This window comes from Cryptomeria japonica, chromosome 5, assembly GCF_030272615.1.
Source record: "Cryptomeria japonica chromosome 5, Sugi_1.0, whole genome shotgun sequence".
NCBI classification, from domain to species: domain Eukaryota; kingdom Viridiplantae; phylum Streptophyta; class Pinopsida; order Cupressales; family Cupressaceae; genus Cryptomeria; species Cryptomeria japonica.
In genome coordinates this window covers 505410645-505434408 of record NC_081409.1, presented here as the reverse complement: position 1 = coordinate 505434408, position 23764 = coordinate 505410645, and the positions used below count along the sequence as shown (strand labels likewise).

General features: G+C 35.7%; 1 protein-coding gene across 1 annotated transcript in view; it reads right to left on the bottom strand.

Moving 5' to 3' along the window:
* Positions 1-23764, bottom strand: part of LOC131064883 (probable inactive ATP-dependent zinc metalloprotease FTSHI 5, chloroplastic) — a 275944-nt gene that overhangs the window by 169072 nt on the left and 83108 nt on the right. Inside the window, exons 9-10 of the mRNA XM_057999211.2 lie at positions 19048-19184; positions 206-398 (exon numbers count right to left, since the gene is read on the bottom strand). Of these exons, the coding sequence (XP_057855194.1) occupies positions 206-398; positions 19048-19184 (330 nt within the window). The remainder of the gene's footprint in view (positions 1-205; positions 399-19047; positions 19185-23764) is intronic.

The following is a 23764-nucleotide window of genomic DNA, read 5'->3' as shown; positions in this document are numbered from 1 at the left end:
TTAATCTTTTATTTCTTTAATACTACAATCACTACCAGTAGCTCTGTTTCTAAAGTCCTAAAAGCATACTTGTATATTTCCATATCACTAACATATATCATTCATATTTTTGAGAAAACAGTTGCAGTACTTTAGCAAATGCAAACAAATTACAAATGTATGAGGAAAGATCATGATGATATATATATTATAGAATACCACATACCTTTTCCCAATCAATATGATCACCGTGTGTCATCCCTTTTGCTGCAGATTGTAAGATTGTCCTCCTTTCTTTTTCAGTTGGTAAAGATATAGTAATCGTTCTGTCCATGCGTCCTGGACGACGTAAAGCTTCATCAATGGCATCAGGCCTTTCTGCCGAAGCAATGAAAACAACCCCTTCTTGTGTTTCGAATCTAAGTATATACAGTACTTCCCACATCAGAAAATGATCAAAATTTAAGAGGAAAGCCTCTTAGTAAATACTAATTTTCTTTAAAGATTCTCCTTTGAATATTGCAAAATCATACATTTTATCAAAAGAATATTAACAATATTAACAAACACAATAATGAAAACCATTGAAATCCAATTTTCTCGCCTCATGAAAAATCTGCAACATATTTACACTTAACAAAGCTGCTTAATATATTGTTCATAGCAACTTCTCATAGAATAATATTTGTCCAGTTACAAGAATAACTTTCATTATAATCATAGCATTCACCTTTGATTCCTAACCTTTGCAATGTGTAGATCCCTCATGAAAATACATCATAATATACCATACTTTCTAAGCATATTTTATTATTATAAAAACAAGATAATCCCTGTCAATATATTGTTAAATAACTTGATTTTTGCTTTCAAACATCATTGTAGAGATGTCAAGAGAACGTGAAAAGCAGAATTGTAGTCGACAGTTTTGCCATAGTAAATAAATAATGTTTTGTTCAATAATAATTGGCCATGTAATGACATTGTTTCCGAGAGGTTGTTGGTAGTTGCTGACGGTTGGTACTCTTAACCAACTGCCAGATGCTATATATACTTCATGGTTGTCTTGAAAAACAATTATTATTGGTTGTACACATTACATACTCTGCAATAAAACAACATATCTTTCTAGCCACGTTTGGATGTTTATTATTGTTATGTTACATTGCTATATGTTATGTTTCTGTTATTGTTTACTCTGCATAATATAATTCACATTCTCTTCAGGAGTATACATTTTGGTGTTGTTGCCGATATGAACCTGGAGATGTAAGCCACGAGAGGCAGTATGGCGACAGGCAGTTTGACACTATAATGGGCCAGTCGTTCTATTGTGTTGTAAACACAAACACCCCGTTGCAAATAGGGACTTCTATTTTTGTTTTCTAGATTAGTTGTTTTTGCCCTTGTTGTCCTTTGCTTGGCAGCATTTAGTGAATCTTGTTTCCTAGCTTTTATAAGTGGGTGGTGATGTCTTGTCCATCCAAATGGGAATGTATTATTCAATCCATGGAGTAAGTGTAAGATTCCATCCGTGTGAGGGTATGTTCAAGTCTAGAATAGGTGAGTCGAGTCAGGAATTCCACGTCTCTGATGAGGAATGAGTGATTAGTCCTTACAGAAACTAGAAAAAAATCCGAATGTCATAAGAGTTCCAACACTTGGAAATGGATGGAGGAAGAAGTCTTGAGGTTTGACAGTGATGGAGTGAGAATTCGATGGTTTGAGAATGAAATGAACAAATGTAAAATCCATGTTTGAGGTGGAAATCTGCCTCTAAGTCTTGATCCCCTTTACAATTTGGAATTGGGATGAGGATTATTAGAAAATTCGTAAGTTGAAGTGTGTGAATTCATGTTTGAAGTGAGATATTCATCCTAATCCTTGTGCAAGGTGGAGATGCACCTAAGAGTCCGGAATTACATCTCAAATGTGCCTTTAATGTCCCTCTCCACCTTGAAATCCCACCCACATTCATCCTTGTCCACTCCTCATAGTCCCTCTCCACCTTGAAATCCCACCCACATTCATCCTTGTCCACTCCTCATAGTCTCTTTCCACCTTGAAATTGCGCTCATCTAGTCCCTGGACACCCTTCAAATGTGCCCTACTAGTCCTTGACCACTTGGAAAATGTGCTCATCCTAGTCCCTGTCAATACCTCATGCACCCTTGCTTGTCCTTGAGTACTATGAAATTGCACCCTTTATCTATCCCTGACTAAGGTGAAATCCCACCTTGCTTGTCCTTGAGTGACCTTAATTCGCACCTTTGTTGTCCTTAAGAACATGAAAATCGTTCCTTAGAATCCTTATGAATAATGATGATACTAGATCTTGTGGTCTCTCTAGAGGCTGAGACAAGAAGACCCCATCTCTTATTACTTTCTCATCATTGTAGCAAATGTACTGGGGAAACAATTGAATGGATAAAAGCATAGTTAGAAGATTACAAGCTCTAACTATAACTAATGCAGCTCCAGCAATATGTCTCTTCAATTGTTGATAACAATTGCTTAGCTGGAATGTGCAATGTCCAAACGCAGAAAAGTTGACAAATTCTCTTCAATTTTATGAGAATGCAAAAGGCTAGCTAATTAACAAAGCTAATTCTGAGTTCTTTCTTTAACACAAATTGGAATCTTTGAAATGCCATTGGCAGATATCTTGATATCAATCTAGAACGTGTACCATGCACTTGTCTAGGAATCCACTCTTTGGAAGACAAAACTCTAAATCCTTTTGGACTCCCATGGTGAATACTATGATGACTAAGTTGTTAGGTGGAAAAGGAATACAATTGTCCATAGCTGGAAGAATATTATTGGAAAAGTTGCCTTTTAAGCCATGGTAGTGTTATAATGTCAATACCACTGATGACAACAAAGGATGTAACAAGAGATAGAACTCTCTAGAAAATATTTCTTAGGAGTGCAACAAAGGAAAAGCAAGACATCCGACTTAATCAACTAGCAAAAAAGTCATTTGCCTAAAGCTTTGTGGGGAAGTTGAAATTAGGGCTAACAAAGGAATGAACAAGCTATGGGTGCTTGGCATGGAGACTATACAAAGATCTTTGATCTGTGATGTATAATTGTAAAGAGGAAATACCCTCACTCCTTACTACCAGAAAGAATCATTGCACAATCTCATCACAATATAACCTTACTATGGAACCTCATAACAGTATCTCTAGATATTCTCAAACCTCCTTTGAAGTGGAATGTGGACAAAGGAGACAAGCAACTTTCTAGGATAAAAAATAGGCATGCACTAAAACCCCTATGAATTACAGCCCTTGCAAATCTGGTACTTGGAAATATTTCACATAGAAGTAGCTAATTATCTCAGTTTCAACACATCTCAATGGATTAACTAGACAGGCCTCCCCATAAGAATGGCCAATACTTCCAATATTCTTAATGAAAAAATTTTGTCCTTCCACTTTTGGAATAATAGACAAGCTTGTCCGAAAAGGAAAAGGAAAACAACCATATAATCAAAGAATCCAATAACATAATCATTTTGTGAGATGAAGCTCAAGTGGAAAACTTCCCAATTGCCTTAATTTAATTTAATTTAAAATCATTTTATTCTCCCAATGTGGCGTCCAAGTCCCAAAAAGGCCCCATTCATTTAAATGAAACATTTTCACTTTACTATTGGTGCCCATTTAGTCCCTTCATGAAATAATGATAAAGTGAAATCTTTAATTTAACTGTATTAATTAATAACTTACCATTATTTATTTCAAACCACTGGACTATATCAAATATCGAGATAACACCAAAAACTGCATCCACTGACTATTCTAAAAAATAGTAATATTGACAACTAGCTCAATCAATCCCCAGAAGTGACTTACTAAAAATAGTAAGAATTAGAGAACTCAACCAAATTCCCTCCAGAAAAAGGCATTACGCACATCATAACCATCAGAGCTCGAATAAATACATGATACTGCCAAACTACTGGATTAACTATCATCAAGAGTCCCCTAACCCTAACTCATTACCCTATGTGAACCTATCGAATAGGCTAACAGTCCACCATACTAAATTCATTAGGAAGGGGGCATTACAGAATTATCTAGAGTTTCCAGTACATAGGCAACATCTAAAGTACTACTTTTCGTAAAGCCAACATTGGTAGCTCATTGTAATGTATTTTTAACCCTTGTTTTATTGTCTATGCAGCTTTGATTATTGTTATACTCAAGGTGAATTGTGTTTAGGTTTTGTGTTGTCCGTTGTTGTTCTTTGTGGTCTGCTTTCCTGAAAATATGAGCTCATCACCGTCTCTTATCATACATCCATCCTCAAACAAGAGCCAATGTTCGGAAACTTGTTATCTTCCTCCCAAATTTATGATAAATCCTTGTGTTTGACCTTAATACTTGTTGATTATTGCTTAATTGCCTTGTTGAACCTTAGGTTATGTGCTCTATTACCATTATGAATCCTTTTGTTGTCTATTGTTGTTCTTTGTGGTCTTCTTTCCTAAAGATTTGAGCTCCTCACCATGTCTTGTTGTACATGTATCCTCAAACAAGAGCCAATGTCAGGAAATTTGTTATCTTCCTCCCAAATTCATGACAAATCCTTGTCTTTGATCTCATTTACTGCTGATAATTACTTAATTGCCTTGTTGAACCTTAGGTTATATGCTCTATTACCATTTCTAGGTCATATGCTCTATTACCATTTCTAGGTCCTTAGGTTTTTCAAAAGAGGCCCAAAATGCTCAAAATTAATGCCCTACACTTTTGCACATCAAGCCCTTGCCCCATATGTTTAGTTACCATGCAAGCATGCAAAACCCTCAATCGGATCCCTTGAAACCCTCTATTACTTGCCCAACAATTGAATTTTAGGCCCCAACCGTTTATTCTCTAGCAAATCCTATTAACAGTTATTCTTGTTTCCTATTTGAAGTCATACTTTGATGACCAACACACAAACTTCATCATCGTACACCCAACACTTACACTTCGCAATCAGCACTCCTATACCCCCATTTCATTGAGTTCTTGATTGCCCAATACAACAATGATGGTTCCTATCTTACCATGAGTACTACAAAGAACGAAGCAAAACATGATAGTGTCATTCTCACTGACTAGAGAAATTAATTATATACTTGACAAAGAGGTAGCTATGTGTTTCCACCACACTACATTTCCTTATCACTAGAAACAAGGCTCTTTGTTGTGCTCTAATATAGGTGGGCCACCCATTTCCTAGTTGTGGTGATCAACATACATATGATATCTCATGACATGTGCTCACCTAGTTGACATCTATTTCAATCCATGCGAAAGTGACATCTATTCAAAAGGATTTACAAGTCTAAGGATGCACAAATGAAAACCAATTAGGTGGTATGATGTCCATGTGAATCGATTGTAATGTCCCCTACTAAGTTTAGGCCTATTTTAGCCATAATTAATCCATCTCAACATACTTATGACATTAACTAAATTGATTAGGAGACAAAACTATCTTAACATGAATCCAGTCAGTGATATTCCACAGTACAAACAGTAAATGTTCATTCAAATTACTATGTCTATATATATATCTATATATTTATATATCTATATATTTATATATTTATATATATATTTTTTATTTTCAGATAGTATTATCATATATATTTTACTGCAGAGCAGTTCTTAAAAAATATTATAATAATTATAATCATATATTTTTTTCTATAAATATATTATTATTAAGTTCTGCATCTTCAAATTAAGCACATCACCGTACATACCATGCATCTTCAAATTAAGCACATCACCGTACATACCACCAAGAACAAGGATGTTTTACTGCTTCTAGCCTTCTAACTGTTCTCCCTTGGAAACAACTCAATCCTATCTTCTTAAATATTGACAGTAATAGAAAGAATGAATAATATATTCATATTTTCTTAAATGTTTATTTAAGAGTTCTTTCTGATTTTACAATCTAATATTATTATTTTCTGATCAAGACATTATATATATATATATATATATATATTGACAGTAATAGCAAGAATGAATAATATATTCATATTTTCTTAAATGTTTATTTAAGAGATCTTTATTATTTTCTGATCAAGACATTATATATATATATATATATATATAATTTTTCAGACGCTATTATAAACATATAACTGCATAATAATATAACTGCAGAACAGTTATCAGAAAGAAGCATCGCTACTATAACAATTCGTATATAAAACATACCAATGGCAGCAATATACAGCAACCTGATTATATCCATCGATCACCACTTTCTTTCCTTATTGTTTGATGCCCTTTCCTGACCACCTATTCCTTCTCCTTAAAATTTACTTTTCTTCTGTATTCCCCATGTCTTACTTTCCCTTCTCTTTATGAATGAATGTTTTTATAATAGGAATCTGCCAGTCAAATTATATTCTGCTCCTACAAGGATGATCGTTGATATTATAAACTGAACTTATTTCCGTTTCTTTTTTCCATGATGCCCCCCTTCAAAATGGGATTCAATTCATATTATATATCTTGTAATCCAAATGGTTGCATCCCTTGAATGTGTAAGAGACATGTCTTTCCCTAACCGTGTCTCTCCACAACAGATCGCTCCATTTTATTAATTTATTTGAATTCGGTGATTGATATATATATATATATATATATATATATATATAATTTTAAATATGTAAATTGTGTTTTACAATTAAGAATATGTAAATTATGTTTATACTTTATAATATATAAATTATGTTTATAATGATAATTTATTTTTATTTGAATATTTCATGAATATTATTTGTAATAAATATTAATTAATAATATATAATAAATATATAAATTTCAAATAATCATTCGTTGGTAATTATTATATTAATTAATAATAATAATTGCTTCATTTAGAATATATATAACAATCAAGGAGGGGACATGACATCGATGGGGAGCTTCCACTCAAGTCCTTGCCCACACAATGATAAGTCACTAGTTGAAGACCAAAGCCCTCAAGATGCATGACACCCTTGATATGAAGGATCAATAAAAACCATTGGTTGAGATCAAAAATCCTTCAAATAGGTTGACATGCCCATTGGAATTACTGCAAATCCATGTGTTTGTCAACATTAATTATTCAAATGAGCTAACAGTGATAGGTGTGAGGCTTCACATTCGACAAAAATAAATGTCAATTTCATGTACGATCTTGATTGAATTGAACCATAAGTCATTATTCATCTTGCATATCTAAAGTTGAAGGTGAAAGTGTTTAAAAATAATTATAGCTCTGCGAGATTGTGTCAAGGTTCAAATTCAATTCAACCACTCATGAAGATACATTCTAGAATGTGCGTCAGCTGGTAAGTGCAAATTTGCACCTACTCCTTCCTGAAGAAATTCAGTCTTGCTAAATAGTACTCTAGTTTTATATATTCCACCATCATTCAAAATGTGCAAGCTCCCAGTTCTAGGTTGTTTCCTCCAAAACATAATCTCTACTTAAACCTTGTCCTCTAAAGTCACTATCATGTCTACAAAACAAAAACAAGCTCTGGACCTAAATAAAATATTTTGATGGGCCATAAAATCTTTCAAGAAAGCATTAGCCACGGTGCTCTCTCACCAATCTATTAGAGAATAGCAAGGCAGATATTAGAGACCCCATCACTCATCCTAGAGGAGGGTCCCTATTCAGGACATTCTATGATAAAGCCAATGAACAAATTCTTGTTTTTAATACCTAGAAATTTGATTTAGTAAAGGTAATTGTTGTAAATTGCTTCATTGACCTCAACATTATAGAATGGACTGCAAGAATGTATAATCCCCAAGATTTCTCTATTGACTAATTTCAATGGTACAACAAACTTTGTTGAAGAACCAAGTTTTCCACCTAAACCCTAAAGCCCCTACCCCATTAGATTTAAAAGCCCTAGCCACAAAATATGATGAGCATAGATACAATTATAGGGCAAAGTAGCTATCAAATTATAGATACAAAGGGCATGGACAAGGGATAAAACCATTTCAATATACAAAAATGTTGCTGATTGATGTAATGTCATTCACTCCATATTTCAAAGACACCTATGATGTCATGTGCCAGATTACGGGGATAAATGATGGCCTTGTCATGTCCAAAGAAGCCCCGCTCTTTACCACTCACATCCAAAGTGCTTATCAAAATACATTATTTAATTATACTAGTTATTTGACTAAACACATTGAGAGAAGGGTTGGCTAGAGTTAAGAAGCATGGTGATGTGAAGTCTTTCAAATGGTACTCTATACTGTGTCATTTTACTTTTACATCTTTGTTGGATCTTGGAAATTTAGCTTTGATCGTACAGCCATATCAAAACATGAATGAGAAAGAAGCTTACAGACCTATACAGCCATCAACCTCATACTTGAACAAATATGAGCCTAGACATTTCTACATATTCAAATACCTGTTTGCAGCTAATGTATTACATATGATAGGTTTCAAGAGACCTCGAGTCCCCATTGATTTTTAAGAATTTCTCAAGCTTATGAATTATCAGCCAACTATTGATGGTTTACATAAATGGAGAGATTAATTTTCATATGAACATAAAGAATCATTCATGTATTTGGGTTCTCAAAGATGCAACATAAGTCACCAATCAAAGTGCCATCTAGAATTGCTTATTGAGAGGCGTTGTGGCAAATGTCTACAACGAATTACATGAGTTTTATGTTGCAGAAAAGGTGGGGGATTTCACAATCTTGGGCCCAAAAGGATATGAAAGGGTGGCAAAAATCATCTTTGCTACTTGAAGGAGATATAACCCTAAGTGTTTCATCAACAGAATGAAGCATGAAGTATACCATGCCAGATATAAACATGAATTTGATAAATTGGAGGACCTCGTCAAAGGCTGCAAGGATTACAATGAGGTAGAACCAAGTGGCTTAGAATTAAGAAGTGGTGAGAGGAAACTTATCAAGGCTAATACTCTTACATTCAAAGGATTTCTTATGGAAATCAAGGCTCCTCTTTATAGAATGAGGACCTTGTTGTGTGATTGGACTACCCTTTGTATAAATCCAACCACCCAGCCCACTACTTCTACATCAGCTTCGGGTAGTATAGCTCCTCAACTAGGTAGAGCAAGAACTGTCCAACAAGGATCAAGTGTGGAGCCAACCTAGGCAAAAGGGAAGAAGATACTAATTGAGGGATCTTCTAGACTGCAACTAAAAGAGAAACTAGTAGAGAATCGTCTATTTCCAAAGCGTCCACCAAGATTTGAAAGAGGTCTTGAGGAGGCTAATCTAGCTCAACCATCCAAACTCTAGAGCACTCATGGAAGATTCAAGCTACTATCCCCAATGCTATGACTATATCGGGTGAGTTCAAAAGTGACGAATCAATGCAAGACATCAAAACAAAAGCATATGAGACATTCATTGCAAACAATCAATTCATCAAAACTGATGAATTCAAGAGCCACTTGCTCCGACTAATATTCAAGCTAGGCATGATTGTGCAAAGGTTCTAGGTTTAGACCATCATGCTAAAGGAGACAATTTTGCTTTAATGTTAGTGTGATCAAATAACTCCAAAACATGCCAAGCAATTGGTAAGAGACAGCAAACACTTGTTGCTTCCTAGCTAGGATTTAGCCTCTACTTTGGCTTTTGACACCTTGGGAAGAAATGTCTAGGGAGGTGATCTTTTCCAAGACTGTAAATAGGCAAAAAAACTTATTCAAGTTTAGAATTGTCTCGGAGAGAACATGTTAGCTTTGTGGTCAATCGCCTAAGAGCATGACTAGACAACCATTCAAGATGCTTTCCAACAGTTAATTGGAACACTAGCGATCTAGAGAGTGGCAGAACCTCTACTCCTAAAGCTACAACTTTTAGCATGCATGTTGCCCAATTCAATGAAGTTGTAACAAGAAGCTACAAAAGGATCACGATGCACTCCTCTAGGATGTCATCAAGGTGAATCAAGAGTTGAAAGAAGAGAAAGCTAAACCAGAAAATTGCATGCATCAAATCAAAGCACTAACTATAAGCCCACTTCAAGTAAGAGCAACTCAAGATAAAGAGGTTTGAAACTAAGTTACTGGGTTCACCTGCTTTGGTCCACGTACTCGAACTGGGTTCTCTCGGGTTCGGGTTTGCATGGGGTTCGCCTTGGGTTCGCCCTGGTTCGCCTTGGGTTCGCCCTGATTCACCTTGGGTACATACCCAAGCGATTGGGTCATGTTGACGTGTATTTTGTACACTATCAAACACAGAATAAAATACCTAAAGGTACCTTATCCTCTCTTGAGTAAAGCCTCTGAATGCTGAAGATGTCGCGAAAAGGATCAATCGGGATGACTTCAAGGTTCTTGTATGTAGGGTCTCTACGTGTGGATAAGCTCTCTGTGGTATGATGTAAGTTGCTGGAATCACAAGGGGACTTACATTTGATGATTGAACGTCTGATCTGCTTTGAATATTGCTGGAACACAGGCTCTTGCTAGCTTTAATTTGAAAAAAGGAAAAAAGACGAGGGTGAGGAGAGGATCTAATCCTAATACTAAGAATGTAAGAGCAATGAATGATCTTTGATGGAATTCTAACTAAGTCTCGTTTTGACATCACAGGAACATCTCCACAAGGTTAGTGCGATCTTCGAAGGAAAGGTTTATGATGTTCAAATCATCACTGCAGGCATAGACACCATCAGGTTGATGCATATCAATGAAGAAGCGACAATTGAAGTTAAGCTTAAGCTGAATGATTCCAGTTGACTACACAAGGCAAGTCTGCAATCAACAAACTGCTAGTAGTATGGTAATACGAATTCCACCATCAATCAAGCACATTTCTTCCACTCATTTATTAACATGAAATCAAATATGAGAAGTATAAAGACCATGCAAATTGTCGAATCGACCCATAAATTTCACCATTTCTTCAATGAAGTTACAAGTCTTTTACAACAACATCTCGGCAACAATCTTTGCCTTCTCTCTCTACTCTACTCTAATTGCTATTCTAATACTCCCAACTGCTTACTAACTATTCTAACTCTCTCTAATTATTGCCTTTACAAAATGAAATGCCAGGGCTTATATAGTGCCCTCAATACAATTCGATGGCTTAGATCAATTCGAGATCAATGGCCAAGATTCAACAATGAAAACCCTAATTAGGGTTTGTTACAACCATTACATAACATTTAATGCTTGACCAATGATAAAATTGTATTGCTTGGACACATGTCCTCTCTAGAGAATTCCACCAATGAATAACCGGGGTAGGTACATCGGAGTTTGTGCCACCTTCCATGAGTTAGGTACATTGAATCTGGAAATGTTGAGGTGGACCACACTGATTGAAGAAGTGATGACTAGGATGCCACCTCGTCTGACACTTGTAACTTGGTAGATATTCAGCTTGATGTTGTTGAGAAGCTAGCTTTAATTAATTCATCTGGAACTATCTGCTTCTTCAACGAACCCTTGTTCTATCTTCTTGTGTCCTTGATGTGCAGGATGATTGATGTACCTCGCCCTGGAATACTGGATTGGAGAAGTCGCCCTTGATGACATTAGTCCAAAGAAGGCCATCCTTGTCGATGCTAGGCTGGATCGAAGAAGGTCGTCCTTGTCCTTGCTTGATCGTCCTTGATCTGGCTTGATTTTCCTTGAGGAGAGTCTTTCGACTTGTAGATCTTTCGAGCTTGGGAGTCGCCATCTTGATACCTACACAACATTTCACAATTAGTAATATATCTTGAAATCTAAAAATTAAACTTTAAAAGGAAGATTCAAGATTATAATTTAGGAAACCTCATGATAAATCTTGAGTTATCATTTCCTAATTTAGGATTTTCAAAGCAAAATTTAAATCTTCAAAAATGGTGCCAAGGTGATTACGCCATACCTCCACTTGGGAATTAATTCTAAAAAATGATGCAAAAATAGGAGAATTCGCTAGGCAAAATGTAGATCAAGACTCCCTTTAGCAAAATGCGCCCCCTTTAGCTTGGAAAAGAACTCCATCTTCCTCTTCAAAAATCTGGAAATTCGCCTTCAAATGTCTTCAAAAATCTGGAAATTATCCTCCAATCTAGCAAGAAATACGCCTCTCCAATAGCCTTCAAGATGAATTTCGCCTTCCTTAGTCTCCACACTTGGTAGAAATTTGCTCCACACAAGCTAGATTTCGCACCTCCTTCCTTGCTCCTCCAAATCACATTTGAAATGATGAGTGAATGATGGATTAAAATCGCTCAACACACCTCTCTTATATAGGCGCTCACCATTTCATTATCCATAGGCCGACTTGGTAAAATAGAACCAAAAATAAACAAAATTAATAAAAGGAGAAGGCCGACTTTATAAAAACATTAAACAATACCCCAAGCGCCCCAATTTTATTTTTAAATTAATAATAATTAATTTCAAATGCCTTTATAATTAAAAATTTCGATTTTAAGGCTCAAAATTAATTATTAAATGCCATGCGCCATCATTAAATGTCAATTTAATTTCAAAATATTTCAAGGTTTTATCGAATTTGGCATTTAATGCAATTTGAAGGATATTGGCGCCCAAGTATGGGAAAATAATAGATATCAACAAGATCGCTCTGGTCCCTTGGAGAGGGACAGGAGCGCCTATACCTTTTGGACCTCACACTTCTTGTTTTTTACGTCCAAGACCTCATTTTTGACGTCCAAGATGGCATTTTTACTTAGAATTTCGAGTTCAATTTATTCGATCTTTGAAATGAGTGCACTTTAAAGCATTTTCGCCCTGGTCCCTTGGTGAGGGACAAGAGCGATTTCATCTTTTGTCCTTGGTCTTTGTCCTTTAGATCGCCAAATCAAGTTTGGAGGTAAGCAATGACCTTCGTTCATCTCTTCTATGCATGTTCAACCCGCTTCTTCAAGGCAAAAACGTGCTTTCCCAAGATTTTCGCCCTGGTCCTTGAGTGAAGGACAGGAGCGATTTTGCATTTATAAGCTCACTTGTGTTTTGCTAGCTTCGAAAATTATCTTCAACGGATCGATTGCGTCTTCCTTCACCCACCTCAAACGCAAAACTTGCCTTCCTTTTGCCAAAAACTTGTCTTGAGGGAAAATCGCTCTGGTCCCTTGGAGAGGGACAGGAGCGCCCTGGCCTTTATGAGCTCATTTATGCCTTGTTAACTTTCAAAACTATCTTCAATGGGTTGATTACGTCCTCCTTCATGCCTTTGATGTTTCAATTTGTCCAAACAAGGTCAGGAATGACTCCACTAGGATTTTTCGCTCTGGACCCTTGGTGAGGGACATGAGCGATTCGCCTTGGACCCTTGGAGAGGTACAGGAGCGAAATTCGCTCTGGATCCTCAGTGAAGGACAGGAGCGAAATTTGACTTTTCGAACTCTCTATCAGGATAATTTTTATGGAATATAACATTTAAGTATAATCACTTATACTTAAAGTTATATTCCATATATACTTTCAGGATGTTTGAGAGTGGTTTCAGACCTCCAGGAGTTATATAGCAAAATCTAGTTTTTGGAGGTTTTTCAATTTCCAGACTTAGTCAAATTTCAGGATCAGGACATTCCAGACTTAGCCAAATTTCAGGATCAGGACTTTCAGACTTAGCCAAATTTTCAGGACATTCCAAACTTAGCCAAATTTCGGGATCAGGACTTCACTCCAGCAGGATCTGCTATCCTATTGATCTCCCCGACAACACTCAAAAATGCAAAAGCCAACTGACAAAACCCTAAAAGACCTATAAAAAAAACCCTAAAAGGCAAAAAAAGCAAGGGTCCCCATTTGCAATGGGGCCATGTGTGAAATGGTCACAACAGTCACCAAGTACAAATCAAGGTACGAACCGAGGTACAAACCTACGCGTATCCAAAGGTGTTGAGTGCCAAAACATAGCAAAAACACATGTTTGACCTTTTGCAATTAAAAGCCCTAAAAGCACCCCTTTTATCATTGTGTTTTAGTCACGCATTGATCAATGATGAAGTAGCATACTATTAAATGTATTTAATTTTATAATTATGAATATTTCTTTAATTTTTTACATATATATATGTATATATGTATGTATATATATATATATGTATGTATGTATATATATATATGTATATATATATATATGTATATGTATATGTATATATACATGTGTATGTATATATATGTGTGTGTGTGTGTGTATACATGTGTATGTATATATATATATACACATTTAAATACATACATACATATACATATACACATATGTGTGTGTGTGTATGGACGAACCCAACCCACGAACACAAAAGGTAAAAAAAAATTCCCCAAACCCACAAACCGGGCTCGCATCATCGAACCCGCTCCCGAACCCAAACCGGTAACTTAGGTTTGAAGTGATTAGAAGAGGTTGCAGGATAAAATTGAAAACCGGCAATGTGAAACAAAACAATCAATTCTCAAGGTCAAGCAAGAGAATGAAGAACTTATCAAGGAATCTTGAAGGCAAGGACTGCGAACCTAGTTAGAATGGCTAACAATTTTTGGGACTGTCACATGAACATGAGAGGTGCCAACCAATATATAAGTGAGGTAAATCCGTAATTGATTCAATTGAGCATGAAGTGGATCCCAACAATGGTTGTCCTGAAGACCATTAGTAAGTATGCAAAATATAATCAGGGCATCCCAAAACAAAACGTTACCGTATTTGAGGCAAGTCACGTTTTCAATAAGGTTTTTGCTTTGATACCCAAGTTGCAATTGCTGCTGAAAGATAAAGTAGAGGAGTTTAACAAGTCGCTCAATTTAATATTTCTAGATGTGATGGATTCTAACAGTCAATCAAAAGTAGTTGACATCTGGAAAAGTGATTTTGAAAATCTTGATCCTTGGTGACTGGGTCCTATTATGCTAGACAGCAAAATTTGACCTTTTACTAGTTAGGTGCCAAGTCAACAAAGCCATTGCCCTGAAAAGTACGATGGATGGTTTCATGAAAGGGGTAAAAGTTGCATTGTATGCAAGGTATACAACAAAGGTAAACAAATTCAAGACAACACTGGATTTTGTGATGCCATTAGACGACGATTTCAAGAACTGGACAGAAAGATATGCACAAGATTATTAGTCACTGAGTCCTTACTTTTTTCATAAAAGGCTCGAAATGCTCAAAATTCATGCCCTGTACTTCTGCACATCAAGCACTCGCCCCAAATATTTAGTTACCATGCAAGAATGCAAGACCTTGATTTGAAGCCCTTGAAAGATTGTGACTTGTTACTATTATTTTCCTACTACTGCCTTCAACAGTTCTCAAATGCATTGCTTCATTGTTTACATGTATCTAGTGAGGTTGTTCTTAAAGGAGTTGTTGCAAGCTGCATTTCTTTTCTGTTAGAAGGTCATAATCAATGAGTTGAGCTCAGGAAATTAACAGTCATCCCTTGTGTTTTCTTTCATGTGCCCGTCAAGGGGATCCTCTCCCACATGTCAGCTCACTCAATAGGAAAAGCATGCAGCATAAGTGTTCATGTGAATGCTAACTATTTTAAAACTTCAGGTTGTATAAGGAGGCAACAAGTGTCAATCATCTGCATGAGATAAGCATTGTCGCCTACCATATATAGAATCTTCTCATACATTTATTGGAAATTTTGGAAGGAATTTCATGGAACTCTACTGTAAAGGAATACATAAGGTGCAGCAAGAATTTATAAGTTTTATCGGTTAAATTTCTTATGAATTGTGCATTTTCAATGAAAACAATAAATGAATTCTTCATTTGTGATCTCAAAATTGTCAACATTACTTTAAGTATTGTTTTGTGAGTTCATTGTTATCTCTTAATGCACATTTGCTACATTTCCTGTTGAAAGCATGTTAGTTGGATATTCATGGAATACTATAATATGCATGGTTAAACATTGTATTTAACATAGTTTATTTCATTGTTCAATATCAAGATTGTTTTCACTATGATGGATACCTAAGTAGAGTTCTAGATTTAATGAAGGATTTACTTCTAATGTTGATCGCATAAGGTGCGGTCAATTATTTGAGAGTCATTTGATAATAGTATACATTTCTCAAGTCTTCCACAAAATTAAGCTTTTATTCTTGACTCTGTACCCTGCAATACAATGCCACCAGTCATGTTCCTCTTGGATCTCCATCTTTCGTCAAAAATAACACATCATTCTACCATAGTTTAAAATATTTATGAATAACTGTTAACTATCACAAATGCTACAGATTGGTATCTATTGTATTTCATGTTTAGACTTTATATTTGCTCATGCATTCATCTACTTTTTTGAAATTCTCTTTGTGCTTTGTAATAGGTTAACCAATCTGTGTTGATGCCAGTAATTTTGGGTGCAAAACTGAGTTGTCAAGATTAACCTATGAATTAGTCACCCTGTTTGCACATGTTTAGGAAATGTTGGCATTGAATCTTTAGAGGAATAGAAGGGAATACCCCACTAAGCTAAGAGGAGTTGGATAAGAAGTTATTTCCAATTGAAAAGAAAAATACCCACTAAGATCAGAAAAGCTCAAAGCATAAGGAGAGAGGAGCTCTCTCTCATTTGTTGGTTTTGTCCAACCTTAGTAGTTCATAGTACTTCATATTTATAGTCGTATGTAAGGTTTGACATGTTCTTGGAATCCTTGTGACCCTACAACTGCAACCAGGTTAAGGTCTAAAACAAGGGAAAACCCCAACATGCACTACTACAAAGTTCTTGAAAAACTATCTCAAATCAGAAAAACTACTCAAAAATTAAAGCCAATATGATTGAACACGAAACATGGAAAGTCTTAAGTGTGAAATCAAAACTAAAAGAGAAACGTAGGCAGATTGGGGAGAAGAAAATGATCACCTGCATGTATTGGGTACCTTGTGTACCCCAAATAATAACTTGCAAAAAAACAAACAAATCCACAAAAATTTAATTCAAATCTCAAAAGTTTTGAAACATTTCCTACCTTGTCCAATCCATCTATGCCTATGATGCTAACAAAAACTATAAAAGATGTCGATGCACATGAAATATTCTCTATGCACAATACAATACAATGACAACAAGTGAGGAATTTTTTCCAAAAGCTTCTAGGCAAAGTTGTCCAAGTTGGATGTATTCACAGCAATCATAGTGTTTTTGAGCCTTCTGGACAAAATGGAAAGGTTGCATTTAATCCAAAACACTTCAGATGATGACTGATCTATGGATGCCCGACCAAAAACCCTTCTTTCAAACTCTTGCAATATTTCACTCCTAAAGATGAATCCAAGATTGATGACAGCCAAAACAAAAAAATCAAATCCTAACTAAAGCCAAATGCACCTGTCAAATAATGCCATGAAAAGGAAGCCCGTGATTTCAATTTTCCTTTCAAACTTTTCTAATTCTTCAAACTGTCATACAATGCAAGAGTAGAGCATACTCAATTGTCAAAAAGATCACTATTGTGGAAGAAACTTTTTGTCTGAGCACACCTAATCTTCAAAATATTTCCATTTGAAATCGAAGCCGAGATACACCAGTTTTGGGTATGGGTGCAATTATGGTTTATTCAAACATATAAACTCTAACCAGCACATCAAATTTGCCTATAATGTTTTGCAATCACAAAGAACAAGTATGGTAATGTCCTCTCTTTGAATAGGATTTCATTAAAAATAATAATAATAAAATTAAAATACAAAAAAATAAAACTAAAAATTAGATTAAAATATAAAAGAATTTAATTAAATATGATTAAAATTTTATTAAAGTTAATGAATGGTCAAAAGGCATGAAATGATAAGTTGTGACTCCCCCAAATATGAGGTATAAAAGGGAGAAGAGAACTCAATTGAAGGGGGGGTTAATTTGGGGATCAGAAGTGCAAATCTGATTTAAATATGAAGTTCAGATCTGATTGTGAAAGGTTGTGTCCGTTTCAAAGGGCAGAAATATTCAAGAGTTGCACTCATTAAAAGGGTGCTAATGGTGAAAGGGTTTGTCTCTTGCCAAAGGGCATACATGATAAAGAGGTGTGACCTCTCCCTCAAATGAAGAGATATAAAGGAAGGGAATCAAAAGCATCCAATGACATCACCATCGATCAGATCAGATCAGATCAGAACTGTTATTGAGTTACAGGCAGTAATATCCTTGTTCTTGGTGGTATGCATGGGGATGTGCTTAATATATGAAACCTGATAATGTTCTTATGCAGAATTTAATAGTAATATTAATATAGACTGTAATATGTATCACAGTCATACTTAATTTCAATTGTATGCATTAACATCTATAATACATAAAGAAATTAATATATTAATGCTCTAGTCCTTAGTCTTCCACTAATGCCTTCGAAGGGGTAGGGGATTTGTGTAGGGAGAGGCAGAGTAATTCTGTCACAAGATGGGAAAGTCCCAAGATGGGGTAAGGACATATATTTCTGAAGCCTTGAGGTAGAGTCCCCTGAAACCTTGAGGAAGCCTACTTGTAGACAGTTTCCAAGCGCCCTAGCACAGTAATTTCACAATCCTCCATTAGGGTTAGGGAATAATTGAATGCAAACCCTTAAAATAATTAGTATTAATTGTATTATGAGGAATTAGATGTTTCTAATCTCAATAACTTAATTTAAGACATAATAATGTTTAATAATTATTGGGAAACACATAGCCTTTGGTAAGGGACATTACAAGTATCCAGTATTAAGACAAGAAGCAGTGACATGATTTTATTTCCATCCCACATCGTTGGAGTTTCCAAATCTTTTCTTGTGAAGGCGAGTTGGGAGCATTCAGACCAGTGAATGTCTTTGTAAGCAACATTGGATGTTCTCATAATTAATGTTGCCACCATGCTTTTCTGAGCTTACATGATTGCAAGGCTTGATATCCCAAAGCCACAAAAAAGTTTAAAAGGCCTGACCAAAAGATTAAAGCTCTTGATAAAAAAAGAAGTATCATTGCAGTTTTTGCATGCATAAAACAACAAGGATGCCTCCAAATATTTACATCCAAATTAGATCCTATCATTTAGACAAAACAAGAACAAGATAGAACTTACCCGTCAAGTTCAACTAATAATTGATTTATAATAGCCTCATGATCTCTCATATCCTGAAATTTTAGTAGCACGTCATTGCTTTCTCCACGAGCAGCAGCAAAAGAATCAAAAGCATCCATATAAATAATCAAAGGTGCCTGCACAGATGTCCACAATTAGGCACTGCAGAACCTATCATACAAGCATGCAAATTTTCAAAAGATCAAGTTAGCCCATGTCATAAAATAATGATCCATGATTCCATATTATTATATATTTTCTTTGCTGACAGATGAAATGCAAAGAGGCAAATAAAATGAAAATCAATCTTGAGCTTACCCAAAATATTATATTTCTGCTCGGACCATTATACTGTTTGCGTTGGTATACTCAATGTTGATATGAAAAGGTTATGTTTTGTTAAAGTGTCAAAGTGAGTGCCATCAGGCGGGCCAGAATTATGTCCTATTAATGATAATAGGTCTATTTAAAATGGTGGACACAAATTGGATAACATTGTAATGTAATCCAATACATAATAAGGTCATTATAAGGTCATACCTCTAGTAAAAGGCTCTTCAGAGGTTTGTACAATATTTTGAGCATATTTTCTCATGAAATTTTAAAACTTGGGTATTGTAATTCATTGGGGAAGAATTGTACAGGCATTTTTTAAATGTTGTCAAGAACTGCAAAGCACCAGGGCAGCTATACGAAGGTGCATATGGCAACATTGTGAAAGTTCAAATTTTCTATAGTGGATCCCAAAAAAAAGTTGGTGCCAGATCAAACCCATGATAATGAACTTACAATCCATGTTCTTGAGCACACCCATCTCCAAAACATACAAACAAGGCAACACATTTGGACATGAATGATGTTGTAAAGTTGTTAGAGAACATACCTATCTTCAAAGGGACAGAAATTGAAACTAAATACCCTGCTTGGAATGTAGATTAATGAATGTAATCTACTTGTTTGGTTGGACATTTGGAGCTTTCTGAGCGCAATATTGTGCATGCCTTGGCTAGAAGAGATTTTTGGAGGTTAGTTTAAAGAATGGCTGCAATTTAAATTCAGTTAGGAGAACATAGAGGAAGCATAAGAAATCAGAGAACAATGTTTCCACAAGGGAGAAAGATATTTAGTTGTCTATGATTGCCTTGTGAGCTTATCACCTTGCATTTACTGTTGATAGTGGGACTAAAGGCACAACCCCACTTGCTGCAGTTTTCACACACTATGTTTCTCCAAATAAATCTTGTGTGTTTGCTCTAGTGTGTGTGCTAATATTGTTTATGTTTATTGCATACAAGTTCAAGTACCTTACTTATTGCAATTCATTAAACATGACCAGTATATGAGCAAATATGCTTAGTCGTAGAAGTAAAGCAGGACATAATTCCACGAAATATTCATAAGACTAAGATTTGTGTTAATAAATTGGACAAAAGAGGAATGGAACTAATTACTTGCCACATTAGTATCAGAGCTGTTAAGTATTCCTTGGATTGTGTACATGTGGCAGAAGATCAATAGACATGCCTCAAGAATATGTTCGCCAATAAGAGTTCTTTTTGAATTTGAAGCCAAATTGTTGCCGGTATCTTCCAATCAATGGGCAATCTTGACAAAATGGAGAAGATCACAAAGGCACTCATTGGCAAGATTGGTTCTTCACTAAATACAACCAGAACTCTAGACAAGATTAAAGCAAAAATTCCCCTAACACAGCAAATTCAAGCCAATTTCACTAGCCCAAATTCAGCTACCTTAGAGTTGAGGCGAAGGTGGACATCATAGACTATTAAAAATAAATTAATGCTAAGATGCTTTGTAGGGAAGTTGTGTGTACCAAAAGATGAAAGACTGAATATGTTTTGTGATGATCAAGACATTAGCAAATCTGCATATGTCCTAAGGAATATTGCAATATTCGTAAGGGTTTGTATGTTGTATAGCATTAATAAACTAAACAACAGAATATTGGGGTTGTATAAACTTCTGTGAGTTCAAATTAGACCCTGACAGAGCATCTCAATGGATTTTGTGGGAGGGTTGACCATGTCAATGATAAGGCATTGCTATACTTTTATGACAGTTGACCAGTTTAGAAAAATGTTCATTGTTAGTCGATGCATGAAAACTATCAAAGAACGTTAAGAAACTGTGATGTTTTCCACTAATATGTTGTAATGTCCCCTATTGGGATTTTACTTGATATTCCCTAGAATTCCCAAATGCTTGGAAATGTAAATTGTCAATTAGTATCTTGACTTAGAGCCTGCTACCAGGTTAGTTATCACAAGATTAATAAAAATATATTTCATTCATGTTAAAAGTAGAATTCCATTCCTCACGATAATATTCATAATGTACAAGCAGAATTCCCTTAAGCTTTCCCCCAATAACCAATCCATATTATGAACCAACCTAGGAGGTTCTATAAGGCGTCTCGAAGTTGTCCACCAAGCCCAGCAGCACAGAATGACACCTGCCATTCAGCCTCCCAGCCCCACCCGGGGTTACCAACTCAAATGGACCCTTAAACCTCTTGCTCTCCTAATATACCCTACCTCCCCTCCATAACGGAACAGTAGTTTGGATGAAAGTTTAAAGGAATCCTTATATTTATTCTAATATGCATATACTTCATAGTAGCAAGAATAACAACATACAAATAGTAACAAGGTGTATTACTTGCATAGTATGCCTAACTTATATCAATTGACAGATCAATTAATAGTTCAGCCAATTCATAATGTCAAACAGTATCCAGCATACCCAATTCCTTTACCAGTAATAGAGATTGCTGTTTTTATTAACCAACTGAGACTGCTATCTCTCGCTGGGATGGATGCTTATTTTCTTGTCTTCGATGCCTTCTTGATGCTATCATGGATTTTCTGTTTACACCCATCTATTTCAATGAAGGGTTATGTCTTTCCCTATGCACACACCCTTCTCCAAGGCTGTAATGTCCCCAATTTTTCAGGTTCTCTAGCAAGCTTTAGTAGCTGGCACTTTGGGTTCATGTTAGCTTGTTCAGATGAGTAATCTGATGTTTCCGATGAGCTCAGTTGGTTTATTGGAGTTATATGCCACTTTCCGAAGTGATTTATGGCCTTTGGATTGGTCTCCAAGAATCTAGGAGAAACCGTCTATTTTTAGTAAGTCGCCCGATCAGCCTCGTTTACTATTATTCGTCATCAGGTTCACTGCGGTGCGATCGCAATTTGATTCCGCTGTGTTATGACAAGGTTTTGCAAATTTGGTGCATTAATGAGTAATTTTAATTATTTTACTAGGGTTGCTTAAATTTAATTAAAATATTTAATTCCAACCTTAGTGTTATAGCTTGTTGGAACCGGGGCGAAAAGTTTTAAATCTTGGGTGCATTAAACAGTAACCTTAAGTGTCAAAATATTATTATATTATTGAAAGGGTCATTTTCAGAGGAAAAAAGGAGTTTAAATTACTAAAGTGACTATTAAATTTAAGTACATTTATTTATAAAGTCACTTTATTTTTAAAAGGGGGCATTTTATTCACTCAAGGAGAAGTGATATTTTAAAAGAAATTTATTTATCCCACATTCGGGATGTCTTGGGAAATGAGCCCAATTAGAGTTATAAATGAAAGCATTAAATGCAGATTGGTTCATCTTGGAATTTGTGAAACCTTGGATTTTGTGTTCTAGATTAAGTTCTGGAAATCCTGGCATTTGGGGACGAAATCCCTCAAGTGTGTCATTTCTCTTGCCTGTGAAAGATCAGGTTAGGGAAATCTTTAAAGACATTGGTGGAGACGAATAGCAGAGAAGCCAAAGTTCGACTTTGAAAGCAGCTGGGAGTATTATCAAAAGATTTTCAGGTATCCAGATCGAACTTACAGCTCATATTGTTGCAAATCGACTAATCATAAGAGTAGGGAATTAAGGACAGAGCTTCCCTTGAGCATAGGAAAAGAATAATGGAAGCTACAGGTTAACTACGCAGCCCTAAGAGACATTAAGATAGAAATCGCAGACTGGAGGTTATATGCCATTGCAGGAAAAGAAGGCATTTTAAAAATAAGTATGAACGGATTAACTTAAGCTGGGTGCTTGCTGAAGGTTCGAATATCAATCTGCAGCCTTAGGAATCCGCCAAACCAATCCATTCTCAGAAATTTTTAATTGCTGCTGGAGTTTTCAGTACGAGTTGTAGTTCTAACTGTGATATCTGCTTTGGGTCGATTCCTTGTATGCTGTTGGACATGGCAGGAGTATGTGTTGTAGTTGCTGGCCGTGGCTCCTTGTACGCCATCTTCAGCTGGGCTGGGCGTGAAGAATGTTGCTGGGAATGTATGATATGTACTGAGACAATGCCATAGTTGGCTGGAAGCTTACATAGCGGAATATCAACCAGGTTCTTAATTGATTCATTCTGTATGTTGTGATTGCATGTTATGATTTGGAAGTGGTGGTGCTAATATTACTTGCAAATTGTATGAACAGTAAAGTCTGAAAGTTAAAAAAAACTCAGTGTTATAATTTATTGTTAAATTCAGTTTGGTTGCAAATGAAAGAATAAAATATGTACATGTATGTCAAAGCATTGCTCTTGTATGTTGGCATTTTCCATGTATGAAAACCTTCCTACATCGAAACACACCAGGATCAACTAAACCACAGCCACCCACAGGGAATAAAGGGAAAAAAAATTCAGTCATTCTGTTTCTAAGACAGGGCAGCTTA